This window comes from Stylophora pistillata, chromosome 2 (assembly GCF_964205215.1).
Source record: "Stylophora pistillata chromosome 2, jaStyPist1.2, whole genome shotgun sequence".
NCBI lineage: Eukaryota > Metazoa > Cnidaria > Anthozoa > Scleractinia > Pocilloporidae > Stylophora > Stylophora pistillata.
The window spans coordinates 57334037-57347112 of record NC_142520.1 but is presented as its reverse complement, the minus strand read 5'-3'; the positions used below and the strand labels follow the sequence as shown (position 1 = coordinate 57347112).

General features: G+C 39.4%; 1 protein-coding gene across 1 annotated transcript; it reads right to left on the bottom strand.

Annotated features, from left to right (window-relative positions):
- Positions 1-12202: 12202 nt before the first annotated feature.
- On the bottom strand, positions 12203-12745 carry LOC148740600 (uncharacterized). Its single transcript, XM_088749701.1, has one exon. It carries the CDS (start codon positions 12743-12745, stop codon positions 12203-12205), a length of 543 nt encoding a protein of 180 aa, XP_088605827.1.
- Positions 12746-13076: the final 331 nt, after the last annotated feature.

The window sequence follows — 13076 nt, the reverse complement described above, 5'->3', positions numbered from 1 at the left end:
TCTTTGAGCCTTGGAACCGATGTGCTGCTGTTGCTATCCGCTTGTGACGTCATATTTTTCAAGGTTCTGTGGCCTTGTCTCGGTCTAGAGTCAGCTCGAATTCGGCAAAAACTCAGTTCAGTAAAAAGCTGTTATATGCCTTGTTGAGAAGTTAGTAGGGCGATTTAGCGAGAGAAAGTAAACTTCCGCTGACAACAGTGCGCGTATAAAAGGTACTTGTAATAAACTGGGTCGAGAACGTCGCCCCGTTCAGTTGTGTTTCAGAAGTGACTTAGTAGTCGTTGCAACGAGATGTCAAAGTTATATTTGTTCGTGAACATCTTAAACCCGGCTCTTTCAAGATCGCCAACACAACTTTTCGGTTTCAAGGAGAACGAGATTTTCTTCTTTGAAAGTTATGCAGTAAGCGCAAATAGAGAATAATTATAGATACGGCAAATGAGACGTTATTATGAGTCCACATAGGCGATTTTAAAAAGTTATTTCATTCCAGTTAAATCTCGTGTCTATTGATTTACCTATTAAATATTACAGTTACCTAGACAAGCTATTTCTGAGATTTGTGTCACTGTCACTTTTTTCCTTAATTTTATAAAATACAATTGAGAAATCGTCGTCGTTTTTCCCCTTGTTTACTGAATAGTTCTTCTCATTCATGGGAAGCACCTCTTTGGTAGAGTTGCAATGGATTTTGAACGTATTTATGGCGGAACCATGCAAAAACCAAGCAAAGCCAGACGACAGAGTTGTTTACAATGAGTTCTTGTTTGACGATGAAACAACCAGGCTGAGGAATAAGACTTCGTTTCGGTTTGTTTGTTTGCCTTTTTTTCAGCGATTCAAGTCACTTGAGACTGAATTAAATTAATAGATTCAAAAAGTAGTGTCGAAACAATATTGATTATCATTTTCTTGTGCAGCTTGAGAATTACTTTCTTGTCTTAGTTTTCATCGGCGCTGATTAAAAATTTAAGACATTTAAGAGGTGCAGACCCGAGCTAATTCTTAAATTGTCAATCTCCGACTTCAATCTGCGGAGCATTCATTCATTACAGTAAAAAAGACTGACAAAAAATGACAAAATGATAAAGTAGGTAAGCCTCGTATTATTTAATCTGATTGACTGGCTTACACTTCAACATGCACCAAGTTTATCCATGAATTAAGGGGAGTAGTACTTAACTACAGGTCTGTTGCCAAGGAAATGTTAAAACCCCCTTAACTTCGATTCCTCTGCCCCAGTGGCCGTTAACGTTTGTCATCTTTGTTTGATCCATGTTCCCTTTAAATTTATGCTGTATACTACCTTCAAACGACGTATTTTTGACAGAACCTCGTGCTGTTTTATTACCCATATCTCTATCGAATGTATTAGCATTACGTCACACGTAACACTATATGACTCATACATGACAGTTCCAGCCACGACCTTGGTGAGGGTAAAACGTTACTCACTTGGTTTGAAAAAAAATTCGTCATGTACGCTGAATTAAAGCATCTTCCCTAAAATTCTGCCAGTAATTGACTTAGTCTGTTTACTTCCTGTGTGGCAAATTTAGCGTCAAACGGAAGTAAGGCGATTTTTTAGTAAATTTTATCCTCGTATTGGGTCAGAAATGACCCCATAGGAATTGGATCGGCAGTCGATCCATCGATTTTAGACACGTTGAGGGTGAAAAAAATTCGAAGTGAACGCTGAATTAAAGCATCTTCCTAACAATTCAGCCAGTAACTGGCAAAATCTGTTTACTTCCTGTGTGCCAAATTTGGCGTCGAACTGAAGTAACGCAACTTTTCGGTAACTTTATACTCTTATGGGGTCAGAAATGACCCCATAGGAATAGCGGCGGCTGGAGGGTCCCGAAAAAAAAGCATTTCGAAAATCAAACAATTCAACTTGTTTGAGCATTTCCTCAGGACCCTAAAGTTCTTTGCGATTTCTCATGGTTCGATTCGATGTTCTCTTACATGGTTGCCGATTACCGATCGTTTATCCTCCACACGTTGATGTAGGTGTCGGCTTGTAAAGCCGACATAATCTGTATCGGTCTTTATCTTCCGGCTATAGTCACTAAAAGTTGTTCGCGTTGTTTTTTTGCTGATCTCTGATTCTTGAAGGGCAGGGGTATCCTGACGGGAATTTCACCTGCTTGTTGTGGGGGACGCGTGCTCTCCATCACCTTCATTTCAACAAAAGACCTGATGGTGTTTTTTATGAGGGGCTCTGAGTAATACAAAGGAAGTACATCCTGTCTTTACAAGCCGTAAGATCAAAGATGATCTCAAAGCTAAGGAACTTAAACCTCCAATTGTCAACCAGCAAAACGTTGTATATTTATTTAAGTGTGATCTGTGCGATACAGATTATGTCGGCTTTACAAGCCGACACCTACATCAACGTGTGGAGGAGCATAAACGATCGGTAATCGGCAACCATGTAAGAGAACATGGAATCGAACCATGTGAAATCGCAAAGAACTTTAGAGTCCTGAGGAAATGCTCAAACAAGTTCGATTGTTTGATTTCCGAATTATTTTTTATTGAAGATTTTTGTACAGATTTCGTAAATGAGATTTTGTAACTAAAGGTCTTGGGATAGCGAGGAAGTATGAGGGTACTTTTTAAGTCCGTCGACGGGGAATTTGAAGGCCCTCCGAGAAAAGAAAGCGAAATAATTATGAAAATGACCATAAATCGCCTACTTGTCCAACGTTTTCACTTTTAATCACTAGTTGCCGTAACTATTTGCCAGCATATGTAGTTTGTAGAGGGCTCAATAAACAAAATTCATACTAAAGTTTGTTTTTGCGGTTTCTATAACCATTACCGAGACTGTGTTCCAAAATGACAGTTTTAGATGCTCTGCCGTAGGGAAGCTGATTTTGAGATTGAATAATCGGATGAACTAATCGCCAAACTTCACCGTTAGCATACGGAAAAGTTGCTCCTATGTTTCACGCAAGTTTTTATTGCGCTCGATGATAAACTGTGCACTGTAAGTACATGTAGAAATAGCATTCTGGGCGGTGGCCTGATCTTAGGTGGTAACCTCGCCCTTATGGCGCGTTTTTAGTGTCAAAATTCCAAACCTCGTGTCAGACTTGCTATTTTTCTATTCAAACTTCCTGTTTGACAATTCGGATACGCTATTTGTTTACTGAAACATCCATTGTTTCAATTCAAAGCAATATTTCTTCGATTCAGTCATGCTGTTTTTCTATTCAAACGTGCAATCCTTCGTTTTAAAAGTGTTTTTCTACTACCCAAACATTCAGTCGTCTAATTCAAACGTGCTATTGTGCATTTCAAATTTTCAATCTCGCAATTCAAAATAGTCATTTCCGCAAGTAAAAATGTTATCCTTCTATTCCAATATGCAATTCTTTACCGCAAACCTGCTACTCGTCAATTCAAATACACTATTCGCCAGTTCAAACAGGCTTTTCGTCGACAGAAACACGCAGTCCTTCATTTTGAAACAATCGTTCTGCAATTCAAACACTCTGCTCTTCAATTCAAACAGGCAATTCTTCCATTCCAACGCTTAATCTTTTAGTTCAGACTGCTGTTCGACTATGGACACATCCAGTTGTTTAATTTGGTAACCCTATTCATCACTTCAAATATTCGAACTCCTTTTCCAAACATTCAATTATTCAATGCGAACACGATACTCGTCATTTCCAATACGCAATCCTTCAATTCAAACATTCAAACTTTCATTGCAAACACGCTGTTCTTCGTCGTAACCTGGAAACTAGCCCGGCCACGCATGAACGGTGGAACGATGGAACGGTAGATTGGCGGAAAATGATCCCAACTCCTAAAACATGGAACGGCGGAAAATGGCCCCAAATTCTAAAACACGGAACGGATGTCAGGGCATGTTGCGCGAGTTTTGTACATAGACACTTCCACTTCAAGAAAAGATCGCCCTCGAAACGGCGACTTGCACATTTGCATGACCTTGGGATCGTCCACAGTGATATAAAGCCTGCCAGTATACTGGTCTCCAACCAGCATTATTGCACTTTAAAAGAGAGCAAACTAGACGAATTAGTGAAATAGCCTCTTTTTTGTCCACAAAATATATTTCTTCCGCTGATATGTAAGCCGTAAATTAAATAGTAGGATGGTGGTGTTTTGGACAGCTAGTCGCGGAGAAATTCTTCAAATTCTTCTTAACGGCTTTGTTTTGCTAAATTTCATTTGTCTTTTCACGCCATGTGAAATTCCCACGGGCGTGACTCCCTGCAAACCTTTCTTCACCTAGTGTTACTCAAGGCCCAAAACTTATTCGCGGATGAAGAAACGCTCGTATTGAAGGGCTCGTAACGAGGGCTTGCTCTCACGCTAGTCAAAGTTTGGAGCTGGGGCTGAACGTTGTTATATTTTGAGACGCCTGAAAACGTGCCTGTAATGTTCTCACATCTACAAGCGTTTGAGGTATTTTGGTTTCATTAAATCAACGCAGACGTCACCAGCAAACGTATGTTACCATCGTTTATTGTAATGTGGTATGTCAAGTTAGTTTTCATATGCTGTGCGACTCTTTATGTCGCGACTAAAACTCATGGCAAATTTAGCATAAAAAAAGGTAAACAGGTTTACAACCCGAAAACGCAGCTATCTTTGGTCACGCGCGTTATCGTCGAAGGGATGAATGAGCCAAGTGGTTTAGTGTCTATGTACAAAATTCGCGCAACATGCCCTGACATCCGTTCCGTGTTTTAGGATTTGGGGCCATTTTCCGCCGCTCCATGTTTTAGGAGTTGGGACATTCTCCGCCAATTTACCGTTCCATCGTTCCACGTTCATGCGTGGCCGGGCTAGTTTCCAGGTTACGACGAAGGACAGCGTGTTTGTGATGAAAGTTTGAATGTTTGAATTGAAGGATTGCGTATTGGAAATGACGAGTATCGTGTCCGCATTGAATAACTGGATGTTTGGAAAAGGAGTTCGAATATTTGAAGTGATGAATAGGGTTACCAGAATAAACGACGGATGTCTCCATAGTCGAAAAGCAGATCTGAACTAAAAGATTAAGCGTTGGAATGGAAGAATTGCCGGTTTGAATTGAAGAGCAGAGTGTTTGAATTGCAGAACGATTGTTTCAAAATGAAGGACTGCGTGTTTCTGTCGACGAAAAGCCTGTTTGAACTGGCGAATAGTGTATTTGAATTGACGAGTAGCAGGTTTGCGGTAAAGAATTGCATATTGGAATAGAAGGATAACATTTTTACTTGCGGAAATGACTATTTTGAATTGCGAGATTGAAAATTTGAAATGCACAATAGCACGTTTGAATTAGACGACTGAATGTTTGGGTAGTAGAAAAACACTTTTAAAACGAAGGATTGCACGTTTGAATAGAAAAACAGCATGACTGAATCGAGGAAATATTGCTTTGAATTGAAACAATGGATGTTTCAGTAAACAAATAGCGTATCCGAATTGTCAAACAGGAAGTTTGAATAGAAAAATAGCAAGTCTGACACGAGGTTTGGAATTTTGACACTAAAAGCGCGTCATACGCCCTAATCCTCTCTGTTCTGTATTTGAGTTCTTCTGCTGTTTCGCAATTGACTACGTTTTTTGTCGACTGACTAAAGACTCATATTGTGGCTGGTGTGTTTGAGGAGTGATATGCCCAACGAGGAACGTTGTCAATTTGACTGATAAAGCGTACTTCCGACTTGCTTCTCGGCTTAGGTTTCCATGACACAGGCCTCACCAGCGGACTGGGATCTCGAGGATGTCCCTATCTAACTGATAACACCTGTGTTCTCTTATAACAAGAATAAGTACTTGAGATATTTAATTTTCTAGTAGAATCTGGATGTCGGCCAGTGTTCTTAGGAAGTAAGTCATCGATGTGAAAGCAGCATATCATGCATGTGGCCTGAGCGAGATCTGCGAATGGAACTACTCACTGAGCCAATCAGACACTTTCTCACACGTCAGCTTACATCATGATTTTCAATGGGATTGCGCGAGCGGAGCCGTACGGGTCAGAGATAAATTCCTTTCTTTGAGATATGATTTCTTCGTCATGTGCGAGGAAAATACGTTTCGCCTTTTTAAGCCCGAGAAAATCAGTCCGGGCCATAGACACTGTTGTCTACATCATGTCGTCATGAAAAACGACGTCACATTCCAACTTAAGTGAGAAAAAAAGCTTAAGCTAGCCCCACAGTTTAGTCCCGTATTTTTTTCTCCGATGTTTATGGCCCTTGGGAACCAGTTCACTTGTTTTAGCACAGAAAGAGCGTGGCGTCAATAGTAGTTTGAATGGCGTCGGTTGAAAGGTCTTGAAATGTGTGGGAGAAATCATCCCATTTAAATTCGAGCTGCGATGACTTATTTGGGATAGTTCAGACGGCATCTGGGAAACCCCTCCTGTCACGCTAAATGGCTCTAGCGGGTAATGTGACGTCAAATCGAGAACACGAAAGTCTGCATTTCACACATTTTCACTTGTTTGGGAAGGTTGTCGTCGATATTGTCCGAGATATGCCGACTAGGTGTGTTGTATGAGGAATGTACGAAGCGCGATACCCTCTTGCAGATTTCGCACGTTGCTACATCCTTCTACAATACACTTAGTCAGCATATTTTCGGACAACATCGACTACAGCCTTCCCAAACATATGAAAATGTGTGAAATGCAGACTTTCGTGTTCTCGATTTGACGTCACATTACCCGCTAGAGCCATTCCTCTTTAAACTCGGTCGTGGGGCAAGATGGCGGCCGATTTTCCGTATTTTGACTGGGCACAGAAAATTGAAGATTTGAGCAAATAAAAGAATTTTTGCACAGAAATACTTCAAAAAATACGCTTATTTTGTTAGGCGAAAAAAAAATTTCGGGTTTAGGTGCACTTTAAACTTAAATCTACAAGAAATGTTTCGACATTTTTATGTCATCTTCAGTTGCAAACAAGCTTTCAACGGTTGTACATTTGAATTTATATTAAGGTACGTTACAAATTACGTGTCCGGACTTGCGTTACATTTGAATATTAAATACGCGTAAAATGAAAATAGCTCGCGCATAACTAGGCCAAAAAAAATTTATAATAACAATAATAATAATAAATAAATAAATCCTAAAAGACAAAAGAAACAACATAATTAAAAGGAAAGAGATAAATCTAGGTGCTTCAATTGCTGATTAAGAATGGTTTTTCCCACTTAATATGCAATGCCTCTTTGATCTCAATTTGGAATTTTGAGGCGGCAAAATCTAACATCGTGAAACATCGTTCCGCATCACAAGAGTCAAGACAGCCCTTATGATTGCAGGTGTCTGTAAATATACGAAGACTTGTCCGACAAGAGGTGCTCACGAACTCGTTTACAAATGTGGCGAGTGGTCTCCCTAATGTAACTGGCATTACAGCCAGCACACGAAAATTTATAAACGACACGCGAACGTAGACCTAGCGGTACTGAATCTTTCACACTGAACATGTTTCTGAGTACTGAAGACTAATTTAACATCCAAATCAGCTTTACAATAACGTTTGAGTAGTTGTCTTAACTTAGTCTGAGCGATGTTTGAAAACCGGCAAACATAAGGAAGTTTATAATAGTGCGAAGAAGGTTTCCCGGAGTTCCCTCGTTTCCCGAATTCCCTCATCAAGTAATGAGTTTTCCTATATAACTTAAAACTACGACCTAAAGAAGAAAAGTTACCCTCTTCAGTTCTTTACTGCCCCTACGCAAATTTGATTCGCGCTAAAAGTCAGTTTTCAGTGTAGAGTTATTTTCCACTTGAGGTTGCAGCGAGTGAAGTATTATAATTAGAGCGGCTGTAGCTTGACTCATAAATCAAATACGACGGTTACTTTAAACACCATCCCCGACCCATTTTTCCCCGCCTTAAATTAAGCCTGAAGAAAATTTGGCTGAGCTAAAGTTATGGAAAACTAACAAATTATATTTGCCTTCTGTAACATTTTATAAAACTCTCTGTTTTCTTGAATCAAAGTCAAACGAAGACTAATCCTAGTGGATATAAGGTTCGAAAACTGGGGAATATCACTTGGGCAAGGGAAAGGGGGAGGAGGGGGGTAGTGCTGGGAGTAAGTGTTGCACAAGTTTATTTAAATCATTTCTACCGACGACTTTTCACTCACAGCCACTGTAGCTTGGCTAATTGGGAAAATATATCGCCTTGTAAACTCTCGATCTTGTTGCCGTATAAGTGCCTGCAAGTTTTAAAACTTAGCAGCACGTGGAAACTCATAAATCTTGTTTGCGTTTGATTGGGGTAATGACGTACAAAGAAACGCGAAGTGCGAGGCTAACTAAGGTCTGTTATTATCTTTTGTTCAATACTGTCCATCTACGACCCGACCCGACCCGCCCCCTTTCTCTTTCTTTATGGCTGACCACACCCACTAAGCTTCAGGACCTTCTTCATCATATCTAGTAGATAAATAGATAAAACTCTTAGCACCATCAACAAAGGAATGAAATCAATATCAATTACTTACAGTCTGACCAACTCGGAGTTGTTATAGAATACTCCAGGTGGTAGCTCCTCTATCTGGTTGTTACCCAAACTCCTACGAGAAGATATTTCCTTAAAGTCAGTTAAAAATGTTAACTCTTGTGTATTTTTGCTGTAGCGAACAATATACAGTTTATTCGTGTTTTGTTCAGGTCAAACAAATGCATTTGTCATAATTCTGATATGATGGACATTTGATCAATCCGCAATAATAATTTAGAAACGATCCTGACCCTATGTTAATCGCTTTGTGGTCGACGATACTCATTCAACACAAAGACATATTCACTCATATTCAGTAGATAATGAGACATTGAGCACATCTCCATGGAGAGTCAGGATAAACGTAACCTTTACAACAATCTATATAACTTGAACTACGATTTAAAGAAGGGAAGTTACCCTCTTCAGTTCTTTACTGCCACTATGCAAGTTTGATTCGCACTAACAGTCATTTTTCAGTGTATATTTATTTTCCACTCGAGGTTGCTTATGATATAAACTAACTCTTGTCAACAGATGTGTTTATCCTAGTCTTAACAAGTCAAGTCAATTTTTATTTAAACTCACACAGAATAATAATGAATATAAATAAGTATTTTAGATATAAAAAATCAAGAGATTGTGAAGGAAAAGAAACTTTCAATTTTAGGTACATTGTGCAAAGTTTGGGACACCTAAATAGTTCGTGGAACTAACCGAGTAAGTGAACCAAACAATAATATGAGTACAAGGAATATAGATACAAAATATTTGTTTTTAGATAAAAAGTATTACGGCATTAGTTAAATAGTAGTTAAAGATAATATAATCGTAAAACATTAGGAATCAGTAACAGTATTTATTACACGACTCGGGCAGTCGGAGGGTCAATAACTAAAATCAACCAATCAAAATGCTATATTTCCGGTCAATATTCTCTCACTATTGGACCGGGTGCTGTCCCGCATGGTCCCGAATGATACCGCACTTGTGTCCTTTTGAACTCTGGTCGTATAATAAATCTCTTATTAACCAAGCTTGCTCGGGACCGTATTGGAAGAATATCGGCCCTCGGTCTTTTTTGTACAGACCTCGCTGCGCTCGGTCCGTACTGTCAAGACCTCGGGCCGATATTCTCCCAGTACGGCCCTTGCGCTTGCTTAATAAGATATATATATATTAACCATCAGTCACAGAATTCTTGCGGATTTATTGACGAGAACTGGAAAACGGCTTGATTTTCTTAACATCAATAGATAAAGAATTCCAAAGTTTTTGACCAGTCTAACAGAGAGAACGAATGCCGTACTGAGTGGTTTGAACAGATTTAACAAACAGTGACAATACGCGACGATTTAACAAACAAAATCGGTAATGCTGACATTCTTTAGGTGTTCAGAAATGACTTTGCGGCACATTAGCTGAAATAATATTAGATGACGTATCAAAAGAATTACCTCTCTCTCAACTTAGTTGTTTTAATTTGCCAACAGTTTCCAGCCCAACCAGTTTCCGTGAGTTTTGTAGCTAAAACTCTCAATTTGGGAAGAACGTTCTTAACTCAGCTGAGATTCTTTGTTTTTGGTAGTGATTTCAAATGGCACTTTGTTTATTACCTATTTCATTCTGTTTCCAGCTCCATATTCGGTATTCTTCTCCTATTTCAGTCATTTTGTATCTTGCCTCTGTTTCGCCTTCACTCTGACTTTTGATCCTTTCCCTAATGTTTTCTCTATAGCTATTTGTTGTTTTGTGTTCTACTTATTGGCTCTTCTAGGCAATGTCATTATAGCATTCAACTCTGCATGAGATCCCACTACATGCTTTGCAGTGGGAGCAAATGATCCATTTTGCAATCTACAATCCTATAAGGGCATCGGAACATGCATGATATCTAGAGATATTGCACCGAGGCGTTTATGGAAAATACTGGAAAATCGCTGCTCTGATCTGCTGATATTCCCGCCTACTCTGGATGGATTTGATGCATTCTTTACTTAAAAAGGGCAGGCTCCAAACTTACAAGTCGAGCAGCCGGTTGTTGTTACTGAAAATCCCTGATGGTAATTTCTTCAACTGATTGTTGTCCAACCACCTACCAAAGATATTTAAGAAAGATCTTAACTACCCTGTATTCGTAAATAAAGTAAACGAGACTGTTATTCTCGAATATTCTGTAGTTGTTCAGATTCTACACAAGTTCCTAAAACATATCCTTTAACAAATTTCTTTCGTTTATGATGCGATGTTTCCTTTTCGGTGTTCTTGAAAACGAATAATGGGCTACCCAAAGATACATGTAAAAGGCAAAATTCTATTGGGTCTTCTAGTGTAGTCCTCATTATAGGCCAAACGACATTGATTGTAGAGGAGGTTGAAGGTCGGTTACCGACAGAGGCTAAGGGTGGGTCAGTTTGAGATAATAACAAAATGTCTATATTTTTATCGAAAATTATATATTGAGCGGGCGCAAATTAAAGCGCTATGTTCAAGTTTATATCTACCCATATGCACAATATAAAATCGATAGCCTGTTTAAAGGAATTTGTTTACGATCTCAGGAGAGATGAAAAAAAGAGAACCGGCGCGTTAGTTTTCTGCTCAGGCGTTATGAAGCAAAAGTTGCATCCTTTATAGTCAGTAATATATACTCTAGGGTTTTGAACTCTTGCGCGGTGGATGGGTAGGGACAGGAGAAGATAATGGAATATTTTTTTATCTTGGTGAAGAACAACGCCAAAAGAGGTTGTCCACAATGGAATGAAGAGATTGTGTTGAATGAAGCTGATGCTATATTCTATTTCAAAGTATTTGAAATTTTATTCCTTGCATTTAACTTTCCTGAAATCTATAACTTATGGCATAGATAGATAGATAGATAGATAGATAGATAGATAGATAGCTTTATTAGGAAGTAAAATCATTGCAGCCTCCGGGCCGGCTGAAATACGACTTACTTTACAATGGGAATAAATTATCTCTTACTCTAAGATAACTACAATAAATGTCGCAAAATGTAATCTACAATAATATACAATGAGAGAAGTATCAAAAACCAAGATACAAATAAATAAGATAGCTACTAATAATTAAAACTGTTGGCCATGATAAATATGTGTTTTTGAACCTATTTGTCTTACAAATCGGTAGCTTCAAGTATCTCTGGCTGCGGGTGCAATAGGTGGACTCGTTGCGTGGAGGCAGCAGATCATGGAGCTTGTGGTTTTCGTCCCTTACAATCTGATAAAATAGAGCATCACACAAGATCTCCCTCCTCTCGTACAGTGACGCAACGTCAAGAGCTACTAGAGCCTCAGCGTAGGGTAAGTCAGGCTGAATCATCCGCAACGAGCGTTTTAGCAACCTTTGCATTTTATTAGACAGATATTGCGGCAAAGAATTATGAAAAACTGGGCACGCATATTCTAATACAGGGCGTATACCTGTTGTATAGAAAAGTAGCATTTCCTCAGATGGAACTTTAGCCTGCTTTATCTGTTTTAGGAAGTACAGACGCTTCGCAGCCTTTTTGCATATAGATTCTACATGCGCATTCCATCTGAGGTTGTCCTAGACTATCACTCCTAACAACCTAGCGGATGAAACAACTTCGATTTGCTCGTCATTGATAGTAATTTGATCAAACAGGCTACCTGATCTGGAGAATGATATTCCCAGTTCTTTATATTTAGACTCATTGAATCAGAAACCATCAACTTCTGACTGTCTTACAAGTTCATTTACACGTAACTGCATGTAGCTAGACTCATTCTTCAATACTGATTCGACAAGAGTGGTGTCATCAACGTATTTCCAAAGAATTGTGTCTGCTACAGAAAGATTATTTATCATGATAAGGAACAGCCAGGGGCTCAATTTCGTCCCCTGTGGTACCTCTGCAGGAACAGCTTCCCACTCCGAGAAGCAGTCGCGGCTCAGTTTTATCCTTAGCTTACGGTTCGTTAAAAAGTCCATGATCCAGCACAAAATCGACCTTGGAATATCGTAGGATGAAAGCTTCTGCGCCAGGACATAATGGTCAATCAGATCAAATGCCTTCCGGAAGTCAAAGAGTACAACTCTCGTAGTCGATCCATTTCCATCCGTTGACTTCGCGCAAGAGTGAAACATACTAATTAATGCATGCGTGGCGCTGGATTTAGGCACCGTTCCAAATTGCTGTGGGTCGATCTTTGAGAGGACAGCGGGCTTAACATCAGTGTCGACAACGTACTCCTCCGCCATATTTGACAAGCTTGGAGTCAGAGAGATGGGTCGAAGGTGTTTGTTTATGTCCTGCACAGGTCTTTGCTTGGGCACCGGCACGAGATCCGCTTCTTTCCATGAATGAGGGAGACGACCTTCGCGATAAGATAAATTAAGAATATCTGCTATCAGCGCTGCCACAAAATATCTGCACCGAATTCCCTCAAGCTCAATTTGGAACAACTTTCTAGTTTTGGAAATTTCTTGCTAACCCTTACAAATGAAAAAAACTTTCTGAAAACAAACCTTAGAAAATGGACGCATCGCATGTTATTTTTCATTTAAGTGTAGTCACTTCGTAGGTTTCAAG

Bases quoted from the DNA above. Each gene is read 5' to 3' on its own strand.
- LOC148740600 (XM_088749701.1), bottom strand. From the start codon at position 12,745: ATGGCGGAGGAGTACGTTGTCGACACTGATGTTAAGCCCGCTGTCCTC.